At 34.0% G+C, this 25,694-nt stretch overlaps 4 protein-coding genes across 4 annotated transcripts; 3 read left to right on the top strand and 1 right to left on the bottom strand.

The window, feature by feature from the left end:
* The first annotated feature begins 2,808 nt into the window (after positions 1-2,808).
* LOTGIDRAFT_191489 (hypothetical protein) lies at positions 2,809-6,752 on the top strand. Its single transcript, XM_009060021.1, has 10 exons — positions 2,809-2,871; positions 3,204-3,405; positions 3,628-3,729; positions 3,913-3,987; positions 4,198-4,345; positions 4,618-4,755; positions 5,034-5,187; positions 5,450-5,564; positions 5,779-6,017; positions 6,510-6,752. Exons 3-10 carry the CDS (start codon positions 3,666-3,668, stop codon positions 6,711-6,713), a joined length of 1,137 nt encoding a protein of 378 aa, XP_009058269.1. The 5' UTR covers positions 2,809-2,871; positions 3,204-3,405; positions 3,628-3,665; the 3' UTR covers positions 6,714-6,752.
* Positions 6,753-13,931: 7,179 nt separating this feature from the next.
* Positions 13,932-16,494, top strand: LOTGIDRAFT_163509 (hypothetical protein; the record flags this gene model as incomplete). The annotated part of the gene is made up of 6 exons (XM_009060020.1): positions 13,932-14,379; positions 14,556-14,710; positions 15,104-15,334; positions 15,502-15,637; positions 15,933-16,064; positions 16,265-16,494. The coding sequence occupies 6 exons, from the start codon at positions 13,932-13,934 to the stop codon at positions 16,492-16,494; spliced, it is 1,332 nt and encodes a 443-aa protein (XP_009058268.1).
* A 1,352-nt stretch (positions 16,495-17,846) lies between these two features.
* LOTGIDRAFT_163508 (hypothetical protein) lies at positions 17,847-20,234 on the top strand (the record flags this gene model as incomplete). The annotated part of the gene is made up of 1 exon (XM_009060019.1): positions 17,847-20,234. One exon carries the CDS (start codon positions 17,847-17,849, stop codon positions 20,232-20,234), a length of 2,388 nt encoding a protein of 795 aa, XP_009058267.1.
* A 919-nt stretch (positions 20,235-21,153) lies between these two features.
* LOTGIDRAFT_178791 (hypothetical protein) lies at positions 21,154-25,387 on the bottom strand (the record flags this gene model as incomplete). The annotated part of the gene is made up of 6 exons (XM_009060018.1): positions 21,154-21,383; positions 21,764-21,895; positions 22,071-22,206; positions 22,380-22,616; positions 23,075-23,235; positions 24,940-25,387. 6 exons carry the CDS (start codon positions 25,385-25,387, stop codon positions 21,154-21,156), a joined length of 1,344 nt encoding a protein of 447 aa, XP_009058266.1.
* Positions 25,388-25,694: the final 307 nt, after the last annotated feature.

Below are 25,694 nucleotides of genomic sequence, written 5' to 3'. Positions count from 1 at the left end.
TTCTGGCAATCACCGAGTTTTTGCATTTTCCTTTTGATCAACCATCATAGTTTTCATGTAGGCCTATAGCTATATCTTATAAACATAAACGGCCCCAAATTAATTACTCTTCTTTTTCATCTACGTAAAAAAAAAACAAAGAGCATCGAACATGAACATAATATGTTAAACGTTAAATGCTAATCAAAAAACGAAATATATATTTTGATTCATAGTTTGAGAAAAAAAACACAACTCTATACAATGGTTAATAACTTTAAAGTTATTTTGTTTTTACCAATTTTTTAGTCATTATTATTTTCTGTTGTTTTTGTGAACTTTTGTGATATTTATAAATACTTTCGATTATATTGTTTCTTAATGATTAATTTTAGTGTATCACCTTACACAATCCAAAATGGAGAAATCTAGACGAAGAGTTATTCTTGCAGACAGGTATTTGTCTTCTGATATATTTGTTATTTTTCAGAAATAGTAAAATCATACTGTACAATATCGTCCTCTTCTGCCAAGGAAGAATAGAATTCACCTGTTTTGTACTTTATGAGGAGTATTCTTAAAAAGCAATTCTGGATTTCTTATTTTCAATGAATTGAAAACGTTCTTCCTTTACTTCCGGTTTCTCGCCTTTTTAGATACACAATGCATGTATATAAATTTACAATATAGGAATAATGAGATAACATAAAGAGATTTTGTAGCCTGTTTTTAATCGTCTGGTTATATGGTATTTTATATCCTACTACCTTTTGGCACCATTCCATTACAAAGTCGAATTTCTTTTTAGTTTTGTTGTCTGTGGCCCCATCATATGCAGAAAAATATGACCAGATGAGGATTTTCCCATTGCTACTAACTATTATATCTGATCCTTCATAGGAACCCCAATTATTCTCCACTTTGCTATTCATTAATGCTTATTTTGAAAATTGATTTTAGTGGCAGTGAGAGCAGTGATGATTCGGTTAAAAAAGAAAGAAAGAAGCATAGTAGTAAGAAGAAACATAAACACAAACACAGGCATTCAATTGATGGAGAAAAAGCAGACAAAGATAAATCTCGTCATAAACACAAAAAGAAAAAGCGACGACATGAAAAGAATGGAGAAGATGAAAGAGTTCCATCCAAGAAATACAAAGTTGAAGAGACCATTGATCTTGATGAGTTAGAGAAAGCAAGGCAAGCTTTATGTGCTCAACTAGATGGGAAAAGCGGCACTACGGAAGATGAGACTTTAAATGCTATGAAGTTAATTGTTCAGGGGTATGCTGATTCTGGTGAAGAGGAGGGTGAGGTTGATCACGATATCCACATCGTAGAAAAAACACAAAAATTATTAAAGCAGGTGTCAATCCCAAGTGATGATTCTGATGATATTGAAATCATTGAAGACAAAAGTAATCTCCCTTTTGTTACAGTGCCAGATTCAAAGTCATCTTACAATGGCAAAGAAAATCGAGAAAGGAAATCCAAAAAACATTTAACTGATAGAGACAAAAGAAGCAGATCAGATTCTGTTTCGAAAAAAAATTCACGTAGAGACAATCATTCTGTGTCACGGAAATCACCCAGTCCTAAACGTGATAAACGCCGTGTGTCACCTCACAGATCACAAAGAGAATCTTCTAGAGATCGTGATAGAAAACGAAAGACTGATGAACGGTGAGAGTCATCTTTTTCTCAATTCAGTAACTAATTGATAGCAAAAATACACAAATTCAAATGTATACTATATTTTATGTTTCTTGTCCACAGGATTCAAGGATAGCATAGTTGATATTTCACAGAATATTTCTCTTAACTCATGTTTAATATCTTTCTCCTTTCAGACCAAATCATCCAAGGGAAGATAACCACAGACGTGAAAGAAGCCGAGTTGATTCACATCACGACAAACATCCTCCATCACCTCCTAGAAGTCATCGAAGATCACATAGCCCACCAAAGAGACAAAATAAGTAAGTAAATCAAAGAACCCCTTATAGCATATATAGAAGAAAAACATCCTGAGCATGTCAAACATCTAAAAAATGAAAGTTTTTAAATAATGAAAGCTTATAATATGTGAACATTTTATTTTAGTTAGGAAATACATTTTTTTTATGTGAATAATTCTTGCAATATCTTGAATAATGGACTCATCTATGTTATAAATCTATGCAGTTGAACTAAATTCTCGGGTGGTCATTTTGATGTTTAGACTTGAAAGGTACATAAATCAGCCAAATATATCTGTTAAAGATAATATTCTGTTTCTTACAGAATAAGAAGTCGATCACCTGACAGGTCAAGAGAACAATTCAATAGAGATCGTAACAGAGAGAGTAGAGCAGTTGATAGAAATAGACCTCAGCACAGACCAGATGAACGACGAAGTAGATCTCGTGACAGGAAATTTGGAGATAGAAGAGATATGCGTAGAGATCGAGATAGGCGAAGACCTAACAGTGGTAGAAATGAAGATAAATTTAAGGGTAGTTTATCAGAAGGAATGACATCGCAAGAACATCTACCATCTGAATCAGATGATGAGGAGTAAGTAACATCCTTTTAGGAACAAAATGGATTATTAGCTCTAAAAAAATCTTATAAATAGCATAACTGAAGAGGAAGCTTTTGTTAGTCTTTATGATTATAATTGAAAAGTACAAGCTTCTGAATGTTTTAAAGTTTTTAACCCCTTCATTGAGATATTCATATCCTTCACTACAATCCATACTGTCCAAAAGGGCCAAAACAAAAACCTCTTTTAGGATTAAATGATTATTGTCTGTCGACTTTGTTTATAGATTAGATATAGCTCCTGATGAAGAAGAAGATGAAGATGCTATCATTGAAAGAATTAGAAAAGAAAGACAAGCCTTATTACAGGTATGTAACATAAATTAATCGCACTTTAAACAAGTGAGAATTGACAATGGATAATATTACTATGGAAGCTTGTATCACTACTTATTCATATTTCTTCTGTTTTATTCCATCATTGTTTTAATCAGTATTTTGCCACACATCTCTCGGAAAATATCTTCTATTTGTCTTTATATATGTTTCACTTTTGATGTCAGAGTCTTGTTTACTATTATAAATGGCAACCTTATGGCTACTTTAACCACTGATCTTATTTTCCTAGGTTCAATTTGTTTCCATTTTGATTCATATACTACCTTACAACCATCAATTTCTAAGATTGTGTGTATTTATAGAAATTAAAGCCTGAACCAGTTGTTGATGAAGCTAGCAGACAAACAGCTGATACAGTATCAGGGAGTGATAGTGACAGTGATAGTAGCTCTAGTGCTAGCTCTATAGCTTCGAAAGCTAAGAAAGATTTAAATCGAGATGAAGAGAGCCATCCTGATTTTGAGGCGTCAATAAGAGAGAAGAAAAGTAGATTTAGTAATAAGAGTGATAATGAAGATGAAAAAGGTCAGTTTATATAGTTTATGATATGGAAAAAATATGAAATTTGTCATTGACTTGTTATGTCAAGTAAAATGTACCAGATTTTGTGCAGTTGGTCATAGAAAATGTTTTGATTATCATGAATAGTGATGGTTACAGGAACAGAGTACAGTTGCTGTGGAAAGTTAAGATTAAGCTTACATCTGTTCTAAATGTGTTTTTCAGATGATAAATTAAATGATGATAAAAAGAAGTCTAATGGTATGGATATGTTTTCTGAAAATGCTGACATGTTCTCAGAAAACTATGATGTAAGTAAATTTCTTAGTAAATTTCTTAGTAAAATTGTTTTTACATATTAACTCTCAGTCTAATGTTCCCATTTGAAATATAATACATTTTGAAATTAGTTACTTATATGTTCATGATTTTATATAGAGGACCTAAATTTGACATAAATGCAAACACTTTAATACTGATATTATGTACTTTTCTTGCAGAGTCCATCAGGAATTGGTAAATTTTCTTTCACCAATGAAAACCCAGCATTAACAGATAATTGGGATGATGCTGAAGGCTATTACAGTAAGATATATTTTAAATTTTCTCAATCATGAGATGCCTTTGCTATGGTTGACAGTTTTGTTGAATCCTAATAAGCTTGTGATACTTCTCTTGTTTTCGTAAGGTGCCTTGTGGTTAACAAATTTGTTGACAAAGGTTTGAATTTCAAAAGGTTTTTCATAGGTTGGTAATTGCTATTCATTAATTGACAACCACTGACTTGTGTTTCAGGAGTGCGTATTGGAGAAACACTAGATAAAAGATATACAGTATATGGTTATACTGGACATGGTGTATTTAGTAATGTAGTAAGAGCTAGAGATGCTGCTCGTGGTAATCAAGAAATAGCCATCAAAATCATTCGAAACAATGAAATGATGTATGTACATTGAGTATTCTTTAGATTTTAAGAATTGTCTAGATGTCCAAATATCTTGAATATTAATAAAATAATTTGATTGTCCAAGGTTCCTGCACACATTCATGATTGTTTTCTATTGAAACTTATAGACTAATTTGAAATCCTAACAACATTAAGAATCACATAGATGTTTGTTTTAAATCCAGTTAAACTATGTTCATGAACAATCTTGGATACCAGTGGTAATATTCATTACACATTGTAAAACTAGCTATGTCTTTTTACTTCAGGCATAAGACTGGATTAAAAGAACTGGAATATCTACGAAAGTTAAATGATGCAGATCCTGATGATAAATTTCATTGTTTACGTCTTTATCGAAGTTTCTTTCATAAAAATCATCTTTGTTTAGCATTTGAATCATTGAGGTAAGTAATGTAGTGGACATAACAACATCCAGGAGAAATTCCACATATATGTTGAAGGTTTTTTTTTTGGTATGGATGTGGTTTTAAATGTATTGCTTAAGGAAGTGGGATGAATCAGGACATGATGAAATGTCACAGTTTTAGTGCTTGGGTTAAGTGAAAGAGTTTCTGATGCCAGGGTAAGAGTTTTTAGTATTGGCTACTATCATAATGCTTATTTCAATTGCTGGAGTTAAGATTTTCAGTGAAATTACCATAGTTTCATTATTTAATTTCAGTATGAATTTACGTGAAGTATTAAAGAAGTATGGTAAAGATATAGGATTACATATCAAAGCTGTAAGATCATATAGTCAACAGTTGTTTCTAGCTTTAAAATTATTAAAACGTACTTCAATATTACATGGTGATATCAAACCTGATAATATTCTGGTAAGTCCATATCAAAATATTCTGTAATAGGGATGCCGTGGGAGACCTATACAAAGGAGGATTTTGGTTGAATCATGCAAGCTGTCTTTATTTGAAGTGCTATACAGATATTCTGTTGGATCTACAAAGGCTGAGTGATTTGACCTAAAGGTTCAGAGTGTTAAAGAGACCTCAAAGTTAAAAAATTGAAAAAAAGTCAGAGCTTAGTATGTGGTCCTCGCAAAATTTCCCTCATTGCACACTGCGTGACTTTTCATTTCAGGTCAATGAATCAAAGGTTTTATTAAAACTATGTGATTTTGGTTCAGCATCACATGTGTCAGAGAATGATATCACACCTTATTTAGTCAGTAGATTTTATAGAGCTCCAGAAATCAGTAAGTCTAATTACCTTATTTTTGTCTTTATTTTATTAGGACAACCTCAAAATGAAGAATAAAAAGAATATTTGCAATATCATACAAAATCCTTTCAGTCAGTTTGCAATTTTTCGCCAAAATTGAACATTAAAATAATGAAAAGAAATTTTGTAGCAGATCAAGGCTTGATATTATTTCTACATGTGGTAGTAAAAATTTTGATATTCTATAGTTTTAGGCAAGGGTTATGATCATGGTATAGATATGTGGTCAGTAGCTACAACTATATTTGAACTCTATACTGGCAGAATAATGTTTCCTGGACAATCAAATAATGAAATGTTAAAATTCATGATGGATCTGAAAGGAAAGATTCCCAATAAACTATTACGTAAGAGTGTGTTAAAGGATCAACATTTTGATGCCAATTATAACTTCCTTTATAGAGAAGTTGATAAAGTTACAATCAGGGTAATTGAGCTCATTTTTCTCTTTTATATCATTGCCAAAACTGCAGCTAATATTATAATAAATCCATGAAGCTTTCATGGTACACAGTCTATTTGACAAATTGAGCCAAAGTAGTACCCTTTGGCTGAGGGCACGTCAGTGACTTTTTGGTCCTGATAGATTAGCACATGTGCCAGTTTTGTCCACCGACACGAATAGCCTGCATGTGTTAGATATTTTCAGTTGATTATTTACACAGCTGAGTTCACTTCCTGGCAAAATCGGCCTCTATTTTTGTGCTGTGCAATTGATATTTTTAAACCAATCAGATGTGATTTGGTGTTTGTATCTCTTCGTTATTTGTTAACCAAGTGATCATTGCACTAGATAAGTCTCTGCAACTCTTCAAAAACTGTTCCATTAACAAATGCTATGATAGTTTTGATACATAAAATATTAGTAAGTAACCTACATTATGTATTGGTACTTATCATTATTAACTATATTTTGTAGGAGAAAGTGACAGTACTAAGTTCTATAAGTCCTAGTAAAGATTTATTAGCAGAATTAATTGGTTACCAACGCCTACCAGATGATCAACTACGTAAAGTTACACAACTCAAAGACTTGTTGGAAAAAACTCTCATGCTGGACCCTTCTAAACGTTTTAGTATCAGCCAAGCTTTAAACCACCCCTTTATTCAGGAAAAAATCTAATTTGATTAGAACTCTTACTTTTAAAGAAAATAGTTTGCTTAATATTTGCCAGTTAATAGAGCTCAATTTCAGCTACCTATTTGGTGGTTTAAATATTTACTTTACCAGTTGATAAAGCTCAATTTAAGCTATCTGTATCTTCTCTTTTCAGAATTATAATTTGATGGTTGACAACAGACTATTGTCACTCCCCTTGATATATATTTGATAAAATTGTAAATGAACATGTGGTCAGGTTATCATTCTGAAAAGTGGTTGAGTTTGAGCTTATTACATATATTTTGATGACTAAATTCATTTAACTTTCACTGTTTTGTTCCTTTGTCTTGTGACTGCTGGAAATCTTGATAACAATTAGAAAACAAGCAGGAATTACTTGTCCAATAAGAGAAGTTCAGGTTTCTATCACCTGGTAGTACTAGTAGGCTCATTAAAAAAAGTGTATATATTATTTTATTTTCCTTTAAAAAGACTTAAGATTTATTTTATATTGTAATAGTGCTCATTATGATGCTGCAATGGTGGATAATATTTGCTAATTTTCTTATATTTGATTTTGTCTTTGGCTAAGGTATAATTTGTGAAATTATCAGGAGGAAATGGTTGATTCTAAAATTCGTGGAAACCATTGCAGTACATATTCATGGATCATGTTGAAGTTATTGTAAATTAGAGCTGGTATTATGTATATAACAAATTCCGTAAAAACAAAATTGATTCAAACTTGAAATCAAAACTACACTGCCAGATAACAGAATTCTGTTCTGATAAAATATTTGTCTGGAGAGTTATCTTTAAGTTATCTACTTCATCTCAGGCCTAATACAGTTATTAAAATAGTTGTTCTAAATGGATTAGGAAACCAATATATCCTGACTTGGCTTGATATTAGTAAGAATTTGGTCAAATTGTTTTTGATTTACAATCAGGTGCATTGGGTTTAAATATAGTCCAGAAAACTTTCCATTCTTTAACCAGTTTATGAAAAAATTGTATCTTTAAAATTTATTCTGAGTCCAGTGCCAGTGCTTCCGGTGTGGGCTCTCACCCACTAATAATTATGAGATGACTTAATTTGAAAAATTTCTAAAGCCTTTGTCAGGGTATATCTGAGTTTGAAATCTAAAGCTATCCAAAGTTATTGTACAATAAAAATAATGAATGAATAATTACAGTATCAAACACGTATTTTCTCTATTTTATTTAGGTTGTTTATAAACACTGGTGCCAATATAAACTTGAAATAAAGGGAATTGTAAACAACTGAGATATACTTGGTAATGAGTTTGTCTTTTTTGCACATTTTTAGCCAAATATTATATTCCTATATCCTGAAATCTCTAACAGTTTATGTCACTGCTTAGTGAAATTTTTGAATATATCAAAAGTTGATAGGCTAAAGTGCAAGATTCTGATTTATATTGATCAAAATTTGAGCTAAAAATTTTGCTAAACAATTTTAATGAATATTGATGTATCTAATTATATATGCGCATAATTTTTTTGTTTATGTTCAATTTTTATCTCAAGTTTTGTTCAATGTATATCATACTCTGATGAACCCATTGCTCAATAATTTTCTTGTTTCTTTTTAATGCTATGAACGAGATAAATGCTTGGAGCCGATCAAAGTTATAACCTGAAGTGAACCTATTATCATATTAGACAAAGCTAAGAGTCTAAAAGCTGGTAGCAGGAGAATGCAGGACGACATCTTCAAATCATACAGCCTTTATCACGTAATGCATTGATAAAGTCAAATGTTCTCATTTTTATAATTAATTGATTTGAGAGAAGCATGAGTAACACCCGGAAGTGTTGAAGGAAGTTTGAAGAAAGAAATACAGTCAATTTCAATAGCAAAATGAATCTGAAAGTGAACCAGAGAAAAACAGACAATATTATTAAATAAGTCATTGCCTAGTTACCCTACAATCAAAATTAAAAATAAAAAGTTACAGAAATTTCTTTACCTATTTATTGCTATTTATTCAGATAAAATTCTGAGATATATCTAGAAAACAAAGATGGAAATCTAGAAATGTACACAAATATAAGGAAATCTATGGCAGTGACTTACATCTATATAGATTTAGATGTGATTTCTATACAATGTGTTTACATTTTAGGTGGGACTACAGAAGAAGAACAGATTCAGAGCTGAAAATTAAAGGTTATATTTATGAAGAATCCTAAATTTATTTTATTTTTAATATTATTTTTGTCACTACTTTATAATTTGATATTCTAGCTTGATATTATTAGTGGTTATTAAAGGTATGTTACATCGATCAATTTTAAGTATACTTGTGTACAATCCAGACAAACAAGCCTTTGGTTATTTTATCTTGAACTGCCAATATTTTGAAGATTGAGAAAAAGGAACCATTCAGAAGTTAAACTACTGAGCATAGGGAGAGTCCAAATTAAGAACTGCATCACATATTGATATAAAATGCAAGGATTTGAAATGTTTCAAAAAGAGACTTGTTTGGAAGATCAATGAAGGGTCACACAAAGGGTATTTCAAAGATTTTTCTTGCTTGAGCTTTATTTTCCATGGGGTCTCTTAATTACTTTATGGAATCAAATTGTCATTCTAGAGAAGTTGATATATTGTAACATACATTAAAATTTTTCTTTTATTTTTGTAGGTAAGTTAATTGTATTGAACTCTGAAAAAGGCCAGTGTTGAACCATGCTGATGTCTAATATAAACAAAAAGAAGACTATCTGGTGTCTATATAGTGTGAATAAATATTTTTAGAAATTTTATATCTCATTTCTTTATCTATTATTGGGACCCAAGTTCAATTGAAGAAACAGCTTGCTATTCTAGTTCAAGAATTTACATATTCCAGGCCTTAATCATGAAAACAAATTAGACATAGTCTATGATGCATAAAATATTGTCACAAGAAGTTTGAGATCTCCTTAGGTCACTCAGTAAAGATAGTGCCTAGAGGCTCTCGGTAGACTGCTGAGGAACAGACAATACAAGCCCATACCGAATACATGTGTCTGCGACCGTTTCTCGCTTGATATTTCACATATTAGAGCAGAGAGTATTCCGTCCTAGACCTAAACATAAACAACAGACGTGACATCGCACACAATATACTAGTTTTAAAGTTTTAGACCTACAGATGTCTTAATTCCTCTTAAAATCTAACCGATTCTATCAGTGTCCCCGAAAATGCAACGAAAGGAAGCTAATATACCTCAATAGATAATTATGATTATTGATCATTATGAGGAAACTGTCGGTATTCAACACGCCACGGCTTAAAAGAGACGTAGTGGGATATTGCCGAAAAGTCAACAAGTTTGGGATTAGTACAAACAGATACTGCACTCTACATCGATCAAAGTTATTTCAATTATGTACGTTCCTTGATGTTATTTTGTTTGATTCAACCTAAAGAGTAAATGTCAATGCAGACAGTTGTGCCAACATTTTCAAATATCTTGTAGTAAAAGTTGATATCCTAGATAGTAAAAGTGCCAATTTAAAAGCCATTTTAAGTCTATTATATTCTGTTTTAATGCTACTCAGAAAATGTTCACCCCAATGAATTTAATCACGAGGGGCGAACCCTTTGTGTTAGATATCATAAAAACTTCAAGGGAAGTGTTTAATATGGCTCATAAAACGGTGACGACATATCGCGGAAACATCTTGCTCGTGTCAGGGATCTGAGTTATCAACGCTCTCAGTTGTATGTAAGTTTGTAGTATTCTATAAAAGAGGCATTTTCCGTCAAAGGGGTGCAACTCGTTAATATTAATTTGGTCAATTCAGCCCGCGACCAGTGAGCAAGACTTTGCTAATATTACAACCAATGATACCGCATGAGGTCAGAAATTCCCCGCGATCTACTTCGATGTCACGTTTTTCTTAGAGCTTATATCATTGGTACGGCTAATTAATAATCATGTAGATGACATGAATAGTAGACAATATCTGGATAGTGTCTCTTTAAATACCTCTGGAATGACTACAAAGAATTTATAACAAAATCACCATCAGAATACGTATCTCTGGAATTTATAGAAACATATACTTATAAACGTTGGTATGTCTTTCGTCTCGAGTGTGGTGCAATAGCCTACAGTTGGTAAATTGATTTCAAACTGAAAGGGATGCGTGGTTCGTGGTTCGCACTAACACGACGTTGCAATATGTGAAATATGAGGAATGATGGCGGCTCGATTAAATATCTAGTTTTAGAGGACTTGATCCCTTTAGAAACTCAACAAGCTGAACATTGTTTATCACCAAGAGAAAAATGAACTATTGTCTTGGCACATCAAAATATTCATCAAAATAAACAAACCTTCAATGCAAACAAAGTCGGCCTAAATAAATTTTCCGAATAAAAAGCAGAGATCTCGACTTATCAATAATAATAATAATAAAAACGGTACATACATGTATACAATTGGTACCTTGGTTTTGGTTTTATATAATTCAATATGTTAATCGAACGCCAAAATGTATTCTTAGAATACGATAGCTGAATTGAGCTTGTGAGCTGATAGGTTGTATTCGAACTCGAAACTGTCGTTTAAATATTAATTCCACCAGAATTATTAGCCACACAGGTGGCCGTGTCTCCAGAAGCGGGGTATACACTCACCTCTGGAATTTCTTTCAAACTAAATGGAAATCGCCTAATGGCGATATTCTATCTTCCCAATTAATCTCCCTTAATTTAGAGTGATTTTAGTATTCTAGTAATCCGATTTGCCAATAGCCTATATCAATAATAAGTTCAGCTTTATAAGACATTAAGATAACTTAATTTCTTAAATTTTTTGTTGACATTTAGTTAAGATTTGGTGAAACAGGCCCATCAGTATTTTAATCAGATTGAGCAACTCGACATATCCGTCGAGTTAAGATATGTCTATCCTTTTGGTCTAATTATATAGGTGTGATCTTTGATCATACTTAACGTTTAAAAAATATAAAATTTCAATTGATATCACGATTTCATACGGAAATGGCATATTTTTCTTCAAAACTTTTACGTATGTCTGACCGTCGTCTCGGGATAAAAAACAGCCATTGTTTCACCCTTTTATAATCCACAAGAAAAACATTTGTATTGTAAATAAGTCCTTAAAATAGACCTATAGAAATGATTTAAATGATTGTGAAAAAAGGAATAAAATATTGCCATATCACTTTGTAATGTGTATAGTTATGTTTTATTTCATGTACGTGGTACAGCTAATTTTAGCACTAGCAATATCCTTCAATTACAATGAGATAAACCTTTCGTAACACTATTTTTAACTGTGCTTCATTAATGGACACGATCATTTGAATCTCTGATGCAGTCTTGATAAATATGTATCTGTCTGGTGCTCAGAAGTAGACCTAATAATGAGAGATCGTCCATGTAGATTATATTGAATATTGTACTATCACTATTCAATATTCACAGGTAAACGAATCGAATATACATGTTCAGGATTTCCATTTTGAGAGAGGTCGCTGGAATTTATCTTTGTCAGCTGGTGAACCCGTTTCTCAGCTTTTGTTGTCACATAATTGTAGCTGTAATACGATCAATAAAATGACTGAAACAGTAGAAATTAAATTACATATGTACCTATATTCAGAGTTGATTAAATCGGATGAGAATTCCATCTTAAATCTCTTACAAGGGCGAAGAAACGTACACAAATATCAAACAAGTTTTACATTGTTACAGGTCGGATGAAAGAATTCTATAAAATTTCTTTTTCTGCGAAAAGCAAAGAAAGGCGAAATAGTTGGCCGATGAATTGATTAACTTGAGACTGGAGAAGACTGCATCTTAGAACAAAGAATGTCAACTGATCTATGTTCAAACAGACACAAATCGAGCCGAGAAAAAATCAGTAGGAAGTTAAGACAGAGGTACATTGAAAAGCCAGAAGGTTTGAAAATTGAAATCGGAATAAGACACATTAAGAAAGGAAGATATAGTTGTGTTATGTTTCTTATAACATTGCTATGTGATCTTTAACTTCATAGTGACACCAGGATTTTTCTAATGACACAATCCCCGTCTTCATCACGTGGTTTATCTAAACGATCTTATTCTGACTTTGTTGTGAAATATTTGTTTATTGTTTATTTGTGAGATTTAAAGTTAAAAGATTTATATCTTGTGTACTAGTTGTTGGTAAGTTAGTAATTGTTTACTTCACGCTACATCTCGAACATTTTTTGTTTTCAAAATATTAAACTAATTTAATTTCTTGAGTTCTTTATAGATAAACTGATGACTAGGCTTAAGTTCTAAAATCGAGATGTTCAGCTTTTAAACTCGAAAATTATAAATTCTTATTCGAAATGTTTTGTTCTATACTCAAAATGTTCAGTTCTTAAACTCGAGATGTTCATGGGCAATGGGATTGAGATACTCCGCGACAATCATTATCTATGGACGTTCTACGAATGACATACAGAACTTTGGAAGTGTTTACATAAATATTGTAGAATGTTCAAGGGAATCGAGATACATAAAAAAAAAACATAAATTGTCGATTAAGTCCTTATCAAGACATTTGATAAGACTTTGACAATGTTTCTGATTTACATTGAACCTTATTTGTTTTAGTTTGGTAAATAGGTAATAAAGAGATAAGTTTAAGTACAGTACGGTAATTCACACTCTTTCTTTTAATAACATTTAACCCTATGTACAACCTGTGGATATTTTCTGCCGAATTCAGAAGATGCATCTGAGATAGTGCTTTGTTACCAGTCGGATATTCTGCGGTGAGTATTTTAATCCGATTTGGATTCAGATAATCAAATATAATCCTCGTCTTGTTCAAATATCAAAGTCATTCTGGTATTTCTTTATTTTCAGATTATTAGTTCCTTAATGGTTAAAAATGTCAGACGAAAATCAAGATAAGAAAGTAGGGAATGGAAAAGACACCAGAATCGAAAATTTGACTACTGTCGAAAAAAGGTCGAATTCGAATGCATCCGAAGTGAAAAGGAATAGAAAAACAAGTAATATCGAAAATGCCAACGACGAATTCGTGATAAGAAACAATATTAAGAATTGTGAAAACGGTTTGGATGCACAGTTGGTTGAAGTTGACTTGAAGTCATCTGGAGATGAAAATTCCGTTGAAAAGATTAACAATGATAAAAGTAACAAAGATGAAGAACGTTCATCAGATCAGAACTCGAACGATTCGTTTCCCATGACAAAATTTCAGATTTTGAAAAATCTGGCTGTCGTTAGCTTTGGATTTTTCTCTCTGTTTACGGCATTTATTTCCATCAGTAATTTACAAACTAGTTTAAATATAGACGACGGTGTTGGACCAGGCAGTTTATCTATTATATATGGAGCTTTGGTTCTCTCTTGTATGTTTTTACCACCTATTGTGATCGCTCATCTTGGTTGTAAATGGACCATAGCCATTTCTATGACTGGCTACATTCTATACATGGGTGCCAATATGCATGCCATCTGGGCTCTGATGGCCCCAGCAGCAGTGTTGTTAGGATTAGGTGCTGCTCCGTTGTGGTCAGCTAAATGTACCTACCTCACCCAGACCGGGGTTTGGTATGCTAAAATAACTAACCAAAGTAAAGATGCCGTTATCAATAAATTCTTTGGAATATTTTTTATGTTATTTCAAGCAAGTAAGTACAGTGTAATGTAGCCCATTTCTTTTGTTTATTATCTCTTAACCTTATCACTTATCTGAAATATTAGAATGTAATCCAGATTTGCAATAGTATGCGCACTATATTTGCAATTATACGGTATAAGGTTTTTATATAGAAGCTTGCTGATGCTATATAAAATAATATTTCAGGCCAAATTTCTGGAAATCTGGTCTCTTCTCTTGTGTTCAGTAAAAACAACACCGAGTTAAATTTAACAGATGATGTTTTACAAGGATGTGGTGCGAATTTTGATCCAACTCAAACAACCAATAATACAAATTTAGAAAGACCAGACCAAAATAAGGTAACATTGGTAACATCTCGTCATTACTGGTATTTTATGCCAAAGCTTCTAAGAACCAGTGTTCCGAAGGCTTACCTTCCTTGGCATTCTGAAAGCCAAGTTGAAAGCTGTACGTTGTGTGAATCTGTAGAATGCTGACTTACGCTTTGGACCTAACACTGCTTGAGCTGGTCATCTGGTCTATTGGTATATTGTGCTGGTCCTTTCATAATTTAGTCGTAGAGTGTTTCACCTGTCAACAATAGCATGGAAGCTTAATTCTTTCCTTGATTTAATGAGCTTGTAACCTCTTGTACGATCATATCCCGAGGAATAAGGTATTCAGTCCCTTCCCCTGAATGTACTGAATTGAGTTCTCAACAGAAAAATAACCATTTGATTTTTACATTGCAGGTATATATTGTCTGTGGAGTATATCTCGGGTTCGCTGTTATAGCAGCTGTCATCATTGCCCTGTTTCTGGATAAAATAGATTTAAAGAAAGATAAGAACACCAAACCATCATTGAGTTTATTGATAGGAACATTTCGTCATCTTGCCACTAGTCCTGCTCAAATATTGCTGATACCATTGACCATGTATAGTGGAGTAGAGCAGGCTTTCTTTTCTGGTGATTTTACAAGGGTAAGATACTTGTTTTCAAAACATCCTCTTTAGATCCTTTTTAGATCCTGTTATGATCCTATTTAGATTCTGTTATGATCCTCTTTAGATCCTCTTTATATCCTGTTATGATCCTCTATATATCATGTTATGATACCAATAGCATTCGACGTATATTACTTTTTCAGTCATATGTGACCTGTTCTATAGGAATATGGAATGTAGGCTATATTGCTATATGTTATGGGATAGTTGACGCGATTTGCTGCTTCACATTCGGAAGATTAGTCCAATATGTCGGACATATTCCATTTTTTGCTCTTGGTAAGTACATTTTGTCCATATTTCGGAAAGAGATCTGCTGAAATTATTTTATGAATTCCACTAGTTCATGCTTATTTAGTCCAGGATTTCTGATACTTAGCAATTTTGTTCCATGATATTACCTCCCGTGGTAATATGAGTTTCTCATTCGGCCCCGTTTTGAGCCCAATTTCGATTTAACCTGATTCGTTTGCATTAGAACATGAAACTATGAGCTTACGTTTTATCTTCTGAAGTAGATTATCTCACTGTTTCTCGGTATACTCGTTCTAATGAAAGGTTTTGTTTTATCTAGCTGCAGTCCTGCATGGAAGTGTCCAGGTGACGTTGTTGCTATGGCTACCAGATCCTGATATGATATATATTTATTATATACTTGCTGGTCTATGGGGAATGGGTGATGCTGTAATTCAAACACAAATTAACGGTAAAATTGTTGGTGTACACTCTTCAGACATCCACCTAAACTATGCTTTCCGTGTATTTCAATATAGGGCATGGTCACCCTTCTGAGCACTTATGACCGATTCTGTTAGCTTAAGTACACTTATAAACTATTTAACTTTTACATGTTTTCCTCGACTAATTTTGACCACACTGATCATAAGCTGATTATTTCGTTTTCAGCGCTCTACGGATTTCTATTCACGGAAAACACAGAAGCAGCCTTTGCCAACTACCGTCTTTGGGAAAGTTGTGGATTTATATTTGCCTTTGCCTATAACGACTACATAGCAACGTATATAAAACTGTATGTATGTATGGGAGTATTATCTGTTGGAATGATGGGGTACACTGCTGTGGAATTTCTTCAGAGATCGAAAGCCGGCAAATCTTACGACATTTCCAAGAATTGAAATAAAGTAAAAGTAATACAGAATACCTCTAATTATAGCTTTATTAATTAAAACGTTTATAGTTTTCAATGTTTCTGATAGTAATCTTGAAGATATGTACACATGTCGTAATAGAGACTGATTCCAGCTTCAATTTAGAATTTGTTCGAATTTTGCATGGGGGGGGGGGGGGCAATGATGTTTATGACATATCACCATTCTGACCTGAGGAAACTACCGATGTGCTATAATTTAACCATTTGCTCCCTGAAAGAAGTGAAAAGTTGCTATTACATCTATCATTTATAACAAGACGCAATCTCCAGCTACTGAATATTCAAAATATCATTTTGCTAATGAATAGAAATACCTAGGAATTGGCCTAAGTTGAATATTTTAACGTATTCAGTTGTTCTGCAAATGTTTACAAGTGTTTGATGTTCAATCAATAATATTGATTTTATTGATTGATGTCGTGTTATTTAGTTTAGTATTTATTTATTTTGCATATCAGTATATGATGAAATATACATAGGCCTACAAATACAGTTATTAAATAGGTTATGTTGATATGTCTTTTTGAAGAGTATAATTTTCATTTGAAAGCACTTGATCGTAAGGAATTACACAATGACTTGAAGATGCAATAGCTTGTTCACAAGGTTGCAGTGGGTAAAACTCAACCACTCTCTGAATTGGTTAATTTTACGAATTGACCTCGTTGTACCTAGCCTACTTGATTTAAGGGCGTGGGTGTAGGACCCCCTCTGAAGCGGATGTAAGATAAGTGTTGAAGATAAACTTAAGGTGGGAGTAGACGATGTACTTTGTTTTAAACAATATTTTATTCATATAAATATGAAAAAGGATTGGGGAACCCCTCGCCTTGACGATGTACGGTGTGGTGTACGGTGCAGGATAGTCGATACAGTAGAAAATAGAAGAAGCATAAACAACTATCGTGTCCAGTTAAAAGCATACAGAAGAAGCATAAACAACTATTGTGTCCAGTTAAAAGCATACAAAACCATCGTGTATAACTGTTAGCATACAAACTGTCCAAATTGCTAGGACGTGAAGTATAAGAAGTATCATGTCAAACTAAATATCTACAAGGTATGCGTTTAGCTGTGTATTTTGGTCAGAGGCTTCAGCTTATTTCTTACGCATCGTATACAAAATTCTTTCTCTATCTCATACGTTTCTTTTATTACAGGATGTTTGGAAGATTTCTTTTGGTATTGGTATTTTGTATCAGCAATTTCAACTTATTGGAGGCGCAAAAATGTCCATCCAAATGTTTCTGTAGTAGGACATTGTCGTCTGTGGATTGCTCGGGCAAAAAACTTGATCAATTTCCAGATGATATTCCAATGGCGGTGGAAAAGTTATATTTGGATCACAACCTAATTACGTCAATTCCGGTTGGTCCATTAACAAATCATAGTCGATTAACTTACTTAGATCTGAGGAATAATCTCATCAGTAATATTGAACCCAATGCCTTTGAACGTTGTGGGCAACTGAAACAGTTATATTTGGTAACCAACAGCTTCACATCAATTGCTACTGGAGCTTTCAATGGAGCTTCGTCACTTACATATCTCTCTTTATCTGCTAACAGACTGACGACGATTCCACCGGTGGCACCACTTGTTTCTTTAGAAACTCTTGCTTTGGAAGGCAATCGGATTAGAGATTTGAGATTTTCCAATGACTTTCTATCGCTGCGAAATTTAGGAAGTATAGTTTTGAGCAACAACCCTATAGGAAAATTGTTGAATGATACATTTTCTAATTTGAAAAATTGTCCGGTTAAGAAATTGGAAATTGCTAGATCAAATATTGCCAAAGTTGGTCTGGAGACATTTAAACCGTTGAAAAAAATCATTTCCTTGAAGATTGGTTACAATCCTCTGAATGAATGGCAAATAGTAAATGTTATGTCTGGATTACAAAACTCAAGTATCAATAGTTTAGACATTAGAAATATCAGTCTGGAAGGACGTCTACCGACCAGGACTTTCTCCTTCATGAGGAATATCGAACATTTAACACTACGAAACAACAGAATAATGAAAATCCAAGAAAAGGCGTTCTTGGATCTCCCTAGATTGATATTAATTGATCTTACATCCTGTAATATCAACCAAATTGATCCTGATGCGTTTTTCAACTTGACCAATCTTCAGCTGTTGTTTTTAACAGACAACCATCTTGCTACAGTACCAAAAGGACTTCCACCAACACTACAAAAATTATACATAGAGAAAAACCAACTCTCGACAATCAAAAATGACGATTTTCTGAACTTGACAGATCTCGAAGAGTTGTATCTAACCAGTAACCAAATCCATGCTCTTGAAGGACATGCGTTTGCTGGTCTTAATCGTCTCAGTAAATTGCATTTGGATCAAAACCGAATAGGAACTTTACCTGGTAAAGTATTTGGGCCATTAGTAAGACTTGTGTCATTATCGCTTAACAAGAACAACCTTCAGTCAATTCAGGACCATGCTGGAACTTTCTCATCATTGGTCTCACTGGTGTTTCTAGGGCTCTCCGACAACCAATGCTCAAAAATCCCTATGGATCTTTTTCATCCTCTGAAATCATTGGCTTTTCTAGAAATTTCAAACAACAGCTTTGGTGTAATTATTAAGAACGATGGTGCTGGGGAACTCTTTGCTGGATTAACAAAACTGGAAAGGTTAGATATGAACAATAACCAGATCTCAACTATTCACGATTCATTATTTCGAGATTTATCATCCTTAAAAAACTTATCTCTGGCCCGTAACCAGATCTCTCATTGGGGTAGACATCTCTTTTCGTCCACAAAATCCCTCGGTCGTTTGGACTTGAGTTATAATCTGATAACTTTGATCAATGAAACATCGTTAGTCGATCTCAAAGAACTGAAAGTTTTTGATCTACGCAAATCTCCCTTTGCGTGCACCTGTGACACGAGATGGTTTAGGAATTGGGTCAATACAACCAGTGTCCGACTATTAGGGGTAAATATGTGGACATGTGCGTCTCCTGCTTCTTGGCAAGGCACACGGTTACTGGATTTTGATGAATCTAAGATTGATTGTACTGACTATACATTATACTATATCCTTGGTGGAGCAGCTGGTGGAATGATCTTCGTGGTGCTTATTGTCACCGTCTGGTATCGCAAGCGGTACTTCATGGCCTACCGCCTTTACAGGGCTGTCAAGTATGTAAAAGGCGAAAAGAGAACAGTAGAAGGATACGCCCCACTTGCTGGAGAAGATAAAGCATTTGATATATTTTTATCATATTCTCCCAAGGATTTGCAGTGGGTGAGAGACAAGCTGTTGCCAAATATGGACAATGGACAGGTGAATAATGTCAAGTTTGATGGTAGATATAAGGTGTGTTTCGGTGAAAGAGAGTTCGATCCAAGCCGATCTGTTGTCAGTAACATCGACCAACATCTAGCCTCCAGTCATTACGCTCTTATCATACTCTCTAAACACTATGGACAAGATAGACGCTGTGAATTCGAACTGGACTGTATCCTGCATGCTGCAGCGGAAGGTCAAATTGACAGCTATCATGTCGTCATTTTAGGAAATCTACCAGCAAAGTATATTTCTAAGGGTTTGGCCAAAGACATAGAACAACATCGGTTTATAGAGTTCCCCAATGTCAATACAGCAGAACAAGATTTTTTTGAAAGAATTAATGATAAATTTGACGGTAGGAACGGCCGTGGTAACATCATTCCTTAGTCATTAACTTGGCCTCATGTGTAAATATTGTACATTTTACCTCCGGGTACTTTCAAAATACTTCGCCAGGATATATGTGCCTGCGGAGAGGGCTAATGTAAATAATTCGCATTGTGTGTAATGGCCAGATGTACATGGGTAATTCTAAATGTGGGATTTGTATAAATGTTATATAGCGTTGGTTGCTAAAAAAAATTTAGATCTGGAAAATTACATTTTAATTTCATCACATGTTGATGAAAGAGAAAACCAACTAAGGTCTTCTAACCGCTTTTATATCTGTTTGCATCTCTCTGATTTTTCATTCGACGTCATTGACTACTGTAATTTAGCGAAACTTTACCAGAATATGGATGCGCATCCCTTCGTAGATAAACACATTACAGGCTAGAAAACCTGTGCACTCTGTGATGGATGGATTCTATAGTAAATGATTCAATGGTCTTGTTTGAAAGTCGGCACATGTAAGATTCAAAGTACTTCCTGTACATATGCCCTGTCTCACTTAACTTATCTCTATCTAGAGACATATTTTTAATGGAAAAAGACAATTGACTTCAAAATATAGTGTGGAGCACCCCAATGTCCGCACGCTTTGTACAATTGCTGGCACGCTTCACTTTAATTTCTGATTACTTACCATGGTGCATTTATCTATTATGTTTTTTGGTTGTTTTTTTTGTGCATTTTATGTGACATAATATTCTGTTTTTTGTTCAAGCATTTTTATTATTACAATGTTTTCAAAACAATTTTTTTTCTCAATATTACGACAAGATAAGAAATAAAATTTTTCAAATGGTTTATTTAGGTACAAAAATATACATGACTAAAATATGATTATAGGTGAACAATAGAGTGGTTGAACTTTGAGTGTTGTGATCTATTCGGTTGCAATTTGTTCCCACAATGTTATTTCTTATGATTTGGTAATTTCTACTGATCTGCTAGATTTTGATCTTTCCATAATTTCCACTGTGCCATATCCGACCATTCCCACAATCAGAAACGCCATACAAACATAAATTTTAATGTCAGTCCTAAGGTAATTGTTGTAGGCAAAGGCAAAAATAAAACCTGCAGATTCCCACAGTCTGTAATTCGCGAAAGCAGCCTCTGCATGTCCTTTGAAAAGATTTCCATAGAAGGCTGTAAAAGAGATATAAGATTAGGAAACATTATTGAAGAATATAGGAAATTGAGTCTATCAAATCTGAAATCCGACTACAGGTAGGTTTATGTCTTAATCACTTTTAGTAGGCAGTCAATTTAAAGCAATTCCCTTTACCTCTAGCTAAATAAGTTTGTCAAGTCGAATCTCGATTCACGATTACCTCCCTTGAAGATTGTCAATAAAATTTGTGTTGTATTATTACTTCCCTTGAACAAATAATATAATTTTTGATTTAACCAATCGCTCATTATTGCTATGACATTTCATTTGTTTTTTTATATTCTTTAAGGAAAGTCTAGGACTCACTACCTATGACGTAATTCACACATCCATTGCATAAATCAGTAATGCTCACCATTAATCTGTGTTTGTATAACAGCATCCCCCATTCCCCATAAAGCTGCTAGTACATAAAATATGATAAGTCTATCAGGATCTGGTATCCAGAATAACAAGGTTATCTGAACCCCACCATGCACCAAAAACGCTGAAAGAATGAAATATATCAAACTATATCAAGTGCTCATATACTGTGATGAGGCCTAATAATTGTCTCCCCTTATTTACCAGTATCTTCCCGCCATAAGCATTTGGAGAGGCCGTGGTTACTGCCAATTTAAAAGGGTAACACTGTAGATATATACATAGAGGCCGACACTTACCCAAGATAAAGAATGGTATATGACCAATAAATTGCACCAACTGTCCAAATGCGAAAGAACATATGGCATCTACCACGCCATAGCAGATCATAACATAGCCTACATTCCATATCCCTATAGAACATGTTATATACGACTGAAAAAGAAATGGGAAAGATCTAAAATGTGGCCTTGAAATTTTGAAGCTTTAGCCAACAGTGTACAAGAACTCATCATTTCTCTGATGGAAGCAATTGTAGCGTATTGTATGATGTTTGATGGCTAATCCTGGAAACTTTTATTGAAGTCTACTTCCGGTTACCGTCTTACCTTAGTAAAATCTCCAGCGAAGAACGCCTGTTCCACACCAGAATAAACTGTTAAAGGTATTAATAGCATCTGTGCTTTTGAAGATAAGAGATGTTTGAATGTGGCAACTAACAGCATGGCTGACGGTTTCCCTTGTCGTTTTTCATCTTTTTCTAGATTGATTTTATCCAGTAGAAACACAATAATGATAACTGCTAATGCAGCAAAGCCAACATAGACCCCGCATAATGTGTAGACCTAGAAAAAGATAAGGTATCGATCCTTGTGGATATTATGAGGGATACGAATTTATTGATACAGCTGACAAACGTACAACCTTTAACCATTAACACCAGTGAGCATCCTACCAATTTGAACATCCAGAACCACCAAAAGACAAATGAAATTTAGCAAAGCCGAAATCTGAAACTGCTTTAGAAATGTCAACTATTAACTCCTCCATTAAGAGCTTCTTTGGCAACAAATCTAGTAGACTAGCTGGTAAAGTATTTGTGCAATCAAATTTTTTTGAACAACCCCAGGCATCTGGTATTTATTGGTCTGGACCAAGGTGGTTTCTTTTAAGAGAATATATACGTCACAATTGCCGCCCCCATTACTTTAATTTTTTTTTTATCAATTTACATAGTGAAAGTATTTAATCTCCTGGTCCTGACAAATGAAAATACCATGTGGAATTTACACTTGATATTCACCTTTGATTGTTCTGGTTTCTTGAGATTCGTATTATTTGAAGGAGCATAAGGTTCAAAATTAGCCCCACACTTATCTAAATCTGTAAACACAATTAATTCAGAACCATTTGCAGCTTCTGGTGCGAATATTGTGGATGATATAAGATTTCCCCAAATCTGACCTGAAAAAAGTTAACAGTATATTATAGTAGTGCCTGACATATTGGACATATATATATATATAGTGTACAGATTGGATTCAATATTGGGCGATATGAAAATTAAATTTCAACAGAAATATCGCAGGAATTGTGTAATTACTAAAACAATCTTGAACAATCTGAGCATATCTATGGGCGGACGCAGCTACAATAAAGCTCATTATCACTATCATCAGCAAGTTCGATATATAAGCTTATCATCAGCAAAGTTGATGTATCATATCAGCAACGATATCATATCGTAAGCAAGGTTGATGTATCATAATAGCAGAAAGGTTAATGTATCATATTATTAGCAACACTGATATCATAAGAAAGGTTGATGTTTTACACCAGCAAGGTTATCATATCATAAGTAAAGTTGATGTAACATATAAGCAACATTATCATCGTATCATTAGCAACGTCGATATAACACATTATCAGAAACTCTCAACAAAATAAATGTATGGTTTAAGGGTTAGATGAATTGTATAAAAGGCTAGTGATTTGGCAAAGTTAATCAAACATATACTGTTTTAGGGACATGGATATATATAGAGAGGGATTTAACTAGTAAAACTAACGATTGTACTTAATGTAGTTTCATCCAAAAAAAAAATCAGACATAACAGTTATACATAAAGCACATTCGATGCCATATACAAATATATTGACACGTTTTTCATCAGAACCCAACCCCATTCTGTTGACATTGGGATGAACAACATCTTTAACTTTGTTAATTTAACGAGTTTGATTGAGGCTTTACAACGACAAATTCAATAAACTTAGCCTTTCCAATATAATATATAAGTATAATTGACCTACTTCGTTCTCAAAAATTGTTTTGATTTAGTTATCTATTCATAAGGCCTGGGTTGAGCAAGAAAAATGGGACTTTTTAGTGGTCAACGATACTGATGATATGAATTACATGATGCTATGTTGCTGATTAATACTGTTGTAAACGTTGGCGATGGTAGGATGATGACATAGCTGATATGAACATCGACTGTTGCTGATGATATGATGAACCAACGTTGTTGATGATGTGATGATTTGGTTTATAAACCTGGCTATACATCAACTATGGTACTAATATATCAATATACTCTATGACATGATGGCGGAGTTGCTGATATGATACACCGACGACGTTGATGATGCGACACACTAACGACGTTGATAATGTGATACACCGACGACGTTGATAATGTGACACACCGACGACGTTGATGATGTGATACACCGACGACGTTGAAAATGTGACACACCGACGACGTTTATGATGTGATACACCGTTGACGTTGATGATGTGATACACCGTTGACGTTGATGATGTGATACACCGACGACGTTGATGATGTGATACACCGTTGACGTTGATGATGTGACACCGACGACGTTGATAATAATAAACCGACGACGTTGATGATGTGATACACCAACGACGTTGATGATAATAAAGCGACGTTGATGATGTGATACACCGTTGACGTTGATGATGTGATACACCGTTGACGTTGATGATGTGATACACCGTTGACGTTGATGATGTGACACACCGACGACGTTGATGACAATAAACCGACGACGTTGATGATAATAAACCGACATCGTTGATGATGTGATACATTCTGATATTCAATTGTATTTGTATTAATATATAAAGTGTATACATACTTGTTTGAAACAAACAGAAGAAAATACCAAAGAATCGGTTGATAATAGCATCATCTGTGTTTCCCGTAGCTCTAGCATACCATACTCCAATTTCTGTTAAATAAGCACATTTAGCTGACCACAGTGGTGCTGCACCAAGTCCTAATATTATAGCAGCCGGGATCATGGTACCCCATATGGCATGGAAATTGGCTGCCATGTACAGCAGATAGCCACCCATAGATAGCGGTATAGTCCATTTACATCCCAGATGAGCAATCAGGATCGGCGGTACAAACATACACGAGACAACCAAGGCGGCATAAATTGTAGCTAAACTCCAAGTTCCTATTCCTTCCTCCTTGTTTAAACTACTCTGTAAGTTGGACATGGACTGAAAAGCGGTGAAAAGACACAGGAATCCAAAACTAACAACTATCAGATTCTTAATGATCTGCTTCTCGGACATGGGAGATTTCGGTGGTTCGACAGGTTGCCCATTGGCTTTTTCCTCCATCTTGTATTTTTCTTCCGTCATGATTTCGCCTTCTGAAATGAAAACACAAGAAGTTTAATTAACCTTCACGTATTGTTTTTAAACGCACGCACATTCTTATACATGCAGCTTTCTATGGCCTAACATTAGTTTGCCATTTTAGAAATATGTTCTCTACACAATATGCTCTTGCTTTACATCTGTAGGTCAAGCTTTATGGGTCCAGGACGAGGTTGCTGGTAGTTTTGTAAAACAACATCTTGGTGCAAAATCATCTAGT

The sequence above is a fragment of the Lottia gigantea genome (assembly GCF_000327385.1).
Source record: "Lottia gigantea unplaced genomic scaffold LOTGIsca_40, whole genome shotgun sequence".
NCBI classification, from domain to species: Eukaryota; Metazoa; Mollusca; class Gastropoda; family Lottiidae; genus Lottia; species Lottia gigantea.
The sequence above is the reverse complement of the archived record's forward strand: the minus strand, read 5'-3'. Positions and strand labels throughout refer to the sequence as shown.

Bases quoted from the DNA above. Each gene is read 5' to 3' on its own strand.
- LOTGIDRAFT_191489 (XM_009060021.1), top strand. From the start codon at position 3,666: ATGGATATGTTTTCTGAAAATGCTGACATGTTCTCAGAAAACTATGAT. The intron at 4,756-5,033 runs GTAAGTAATGTA...ATTTAATTTCAG, and splicing joins TTAGCATTTGAATCATTGAG to TATGAATTTACGTGAAGTAT. The intron at 6,018-6,509 runs GTAATTGAGCTC...TATATTTTGTAG, and splicing joins TTGATAAAGTTACAATCAGG to GAGAAAGTGACAGTACTAAG.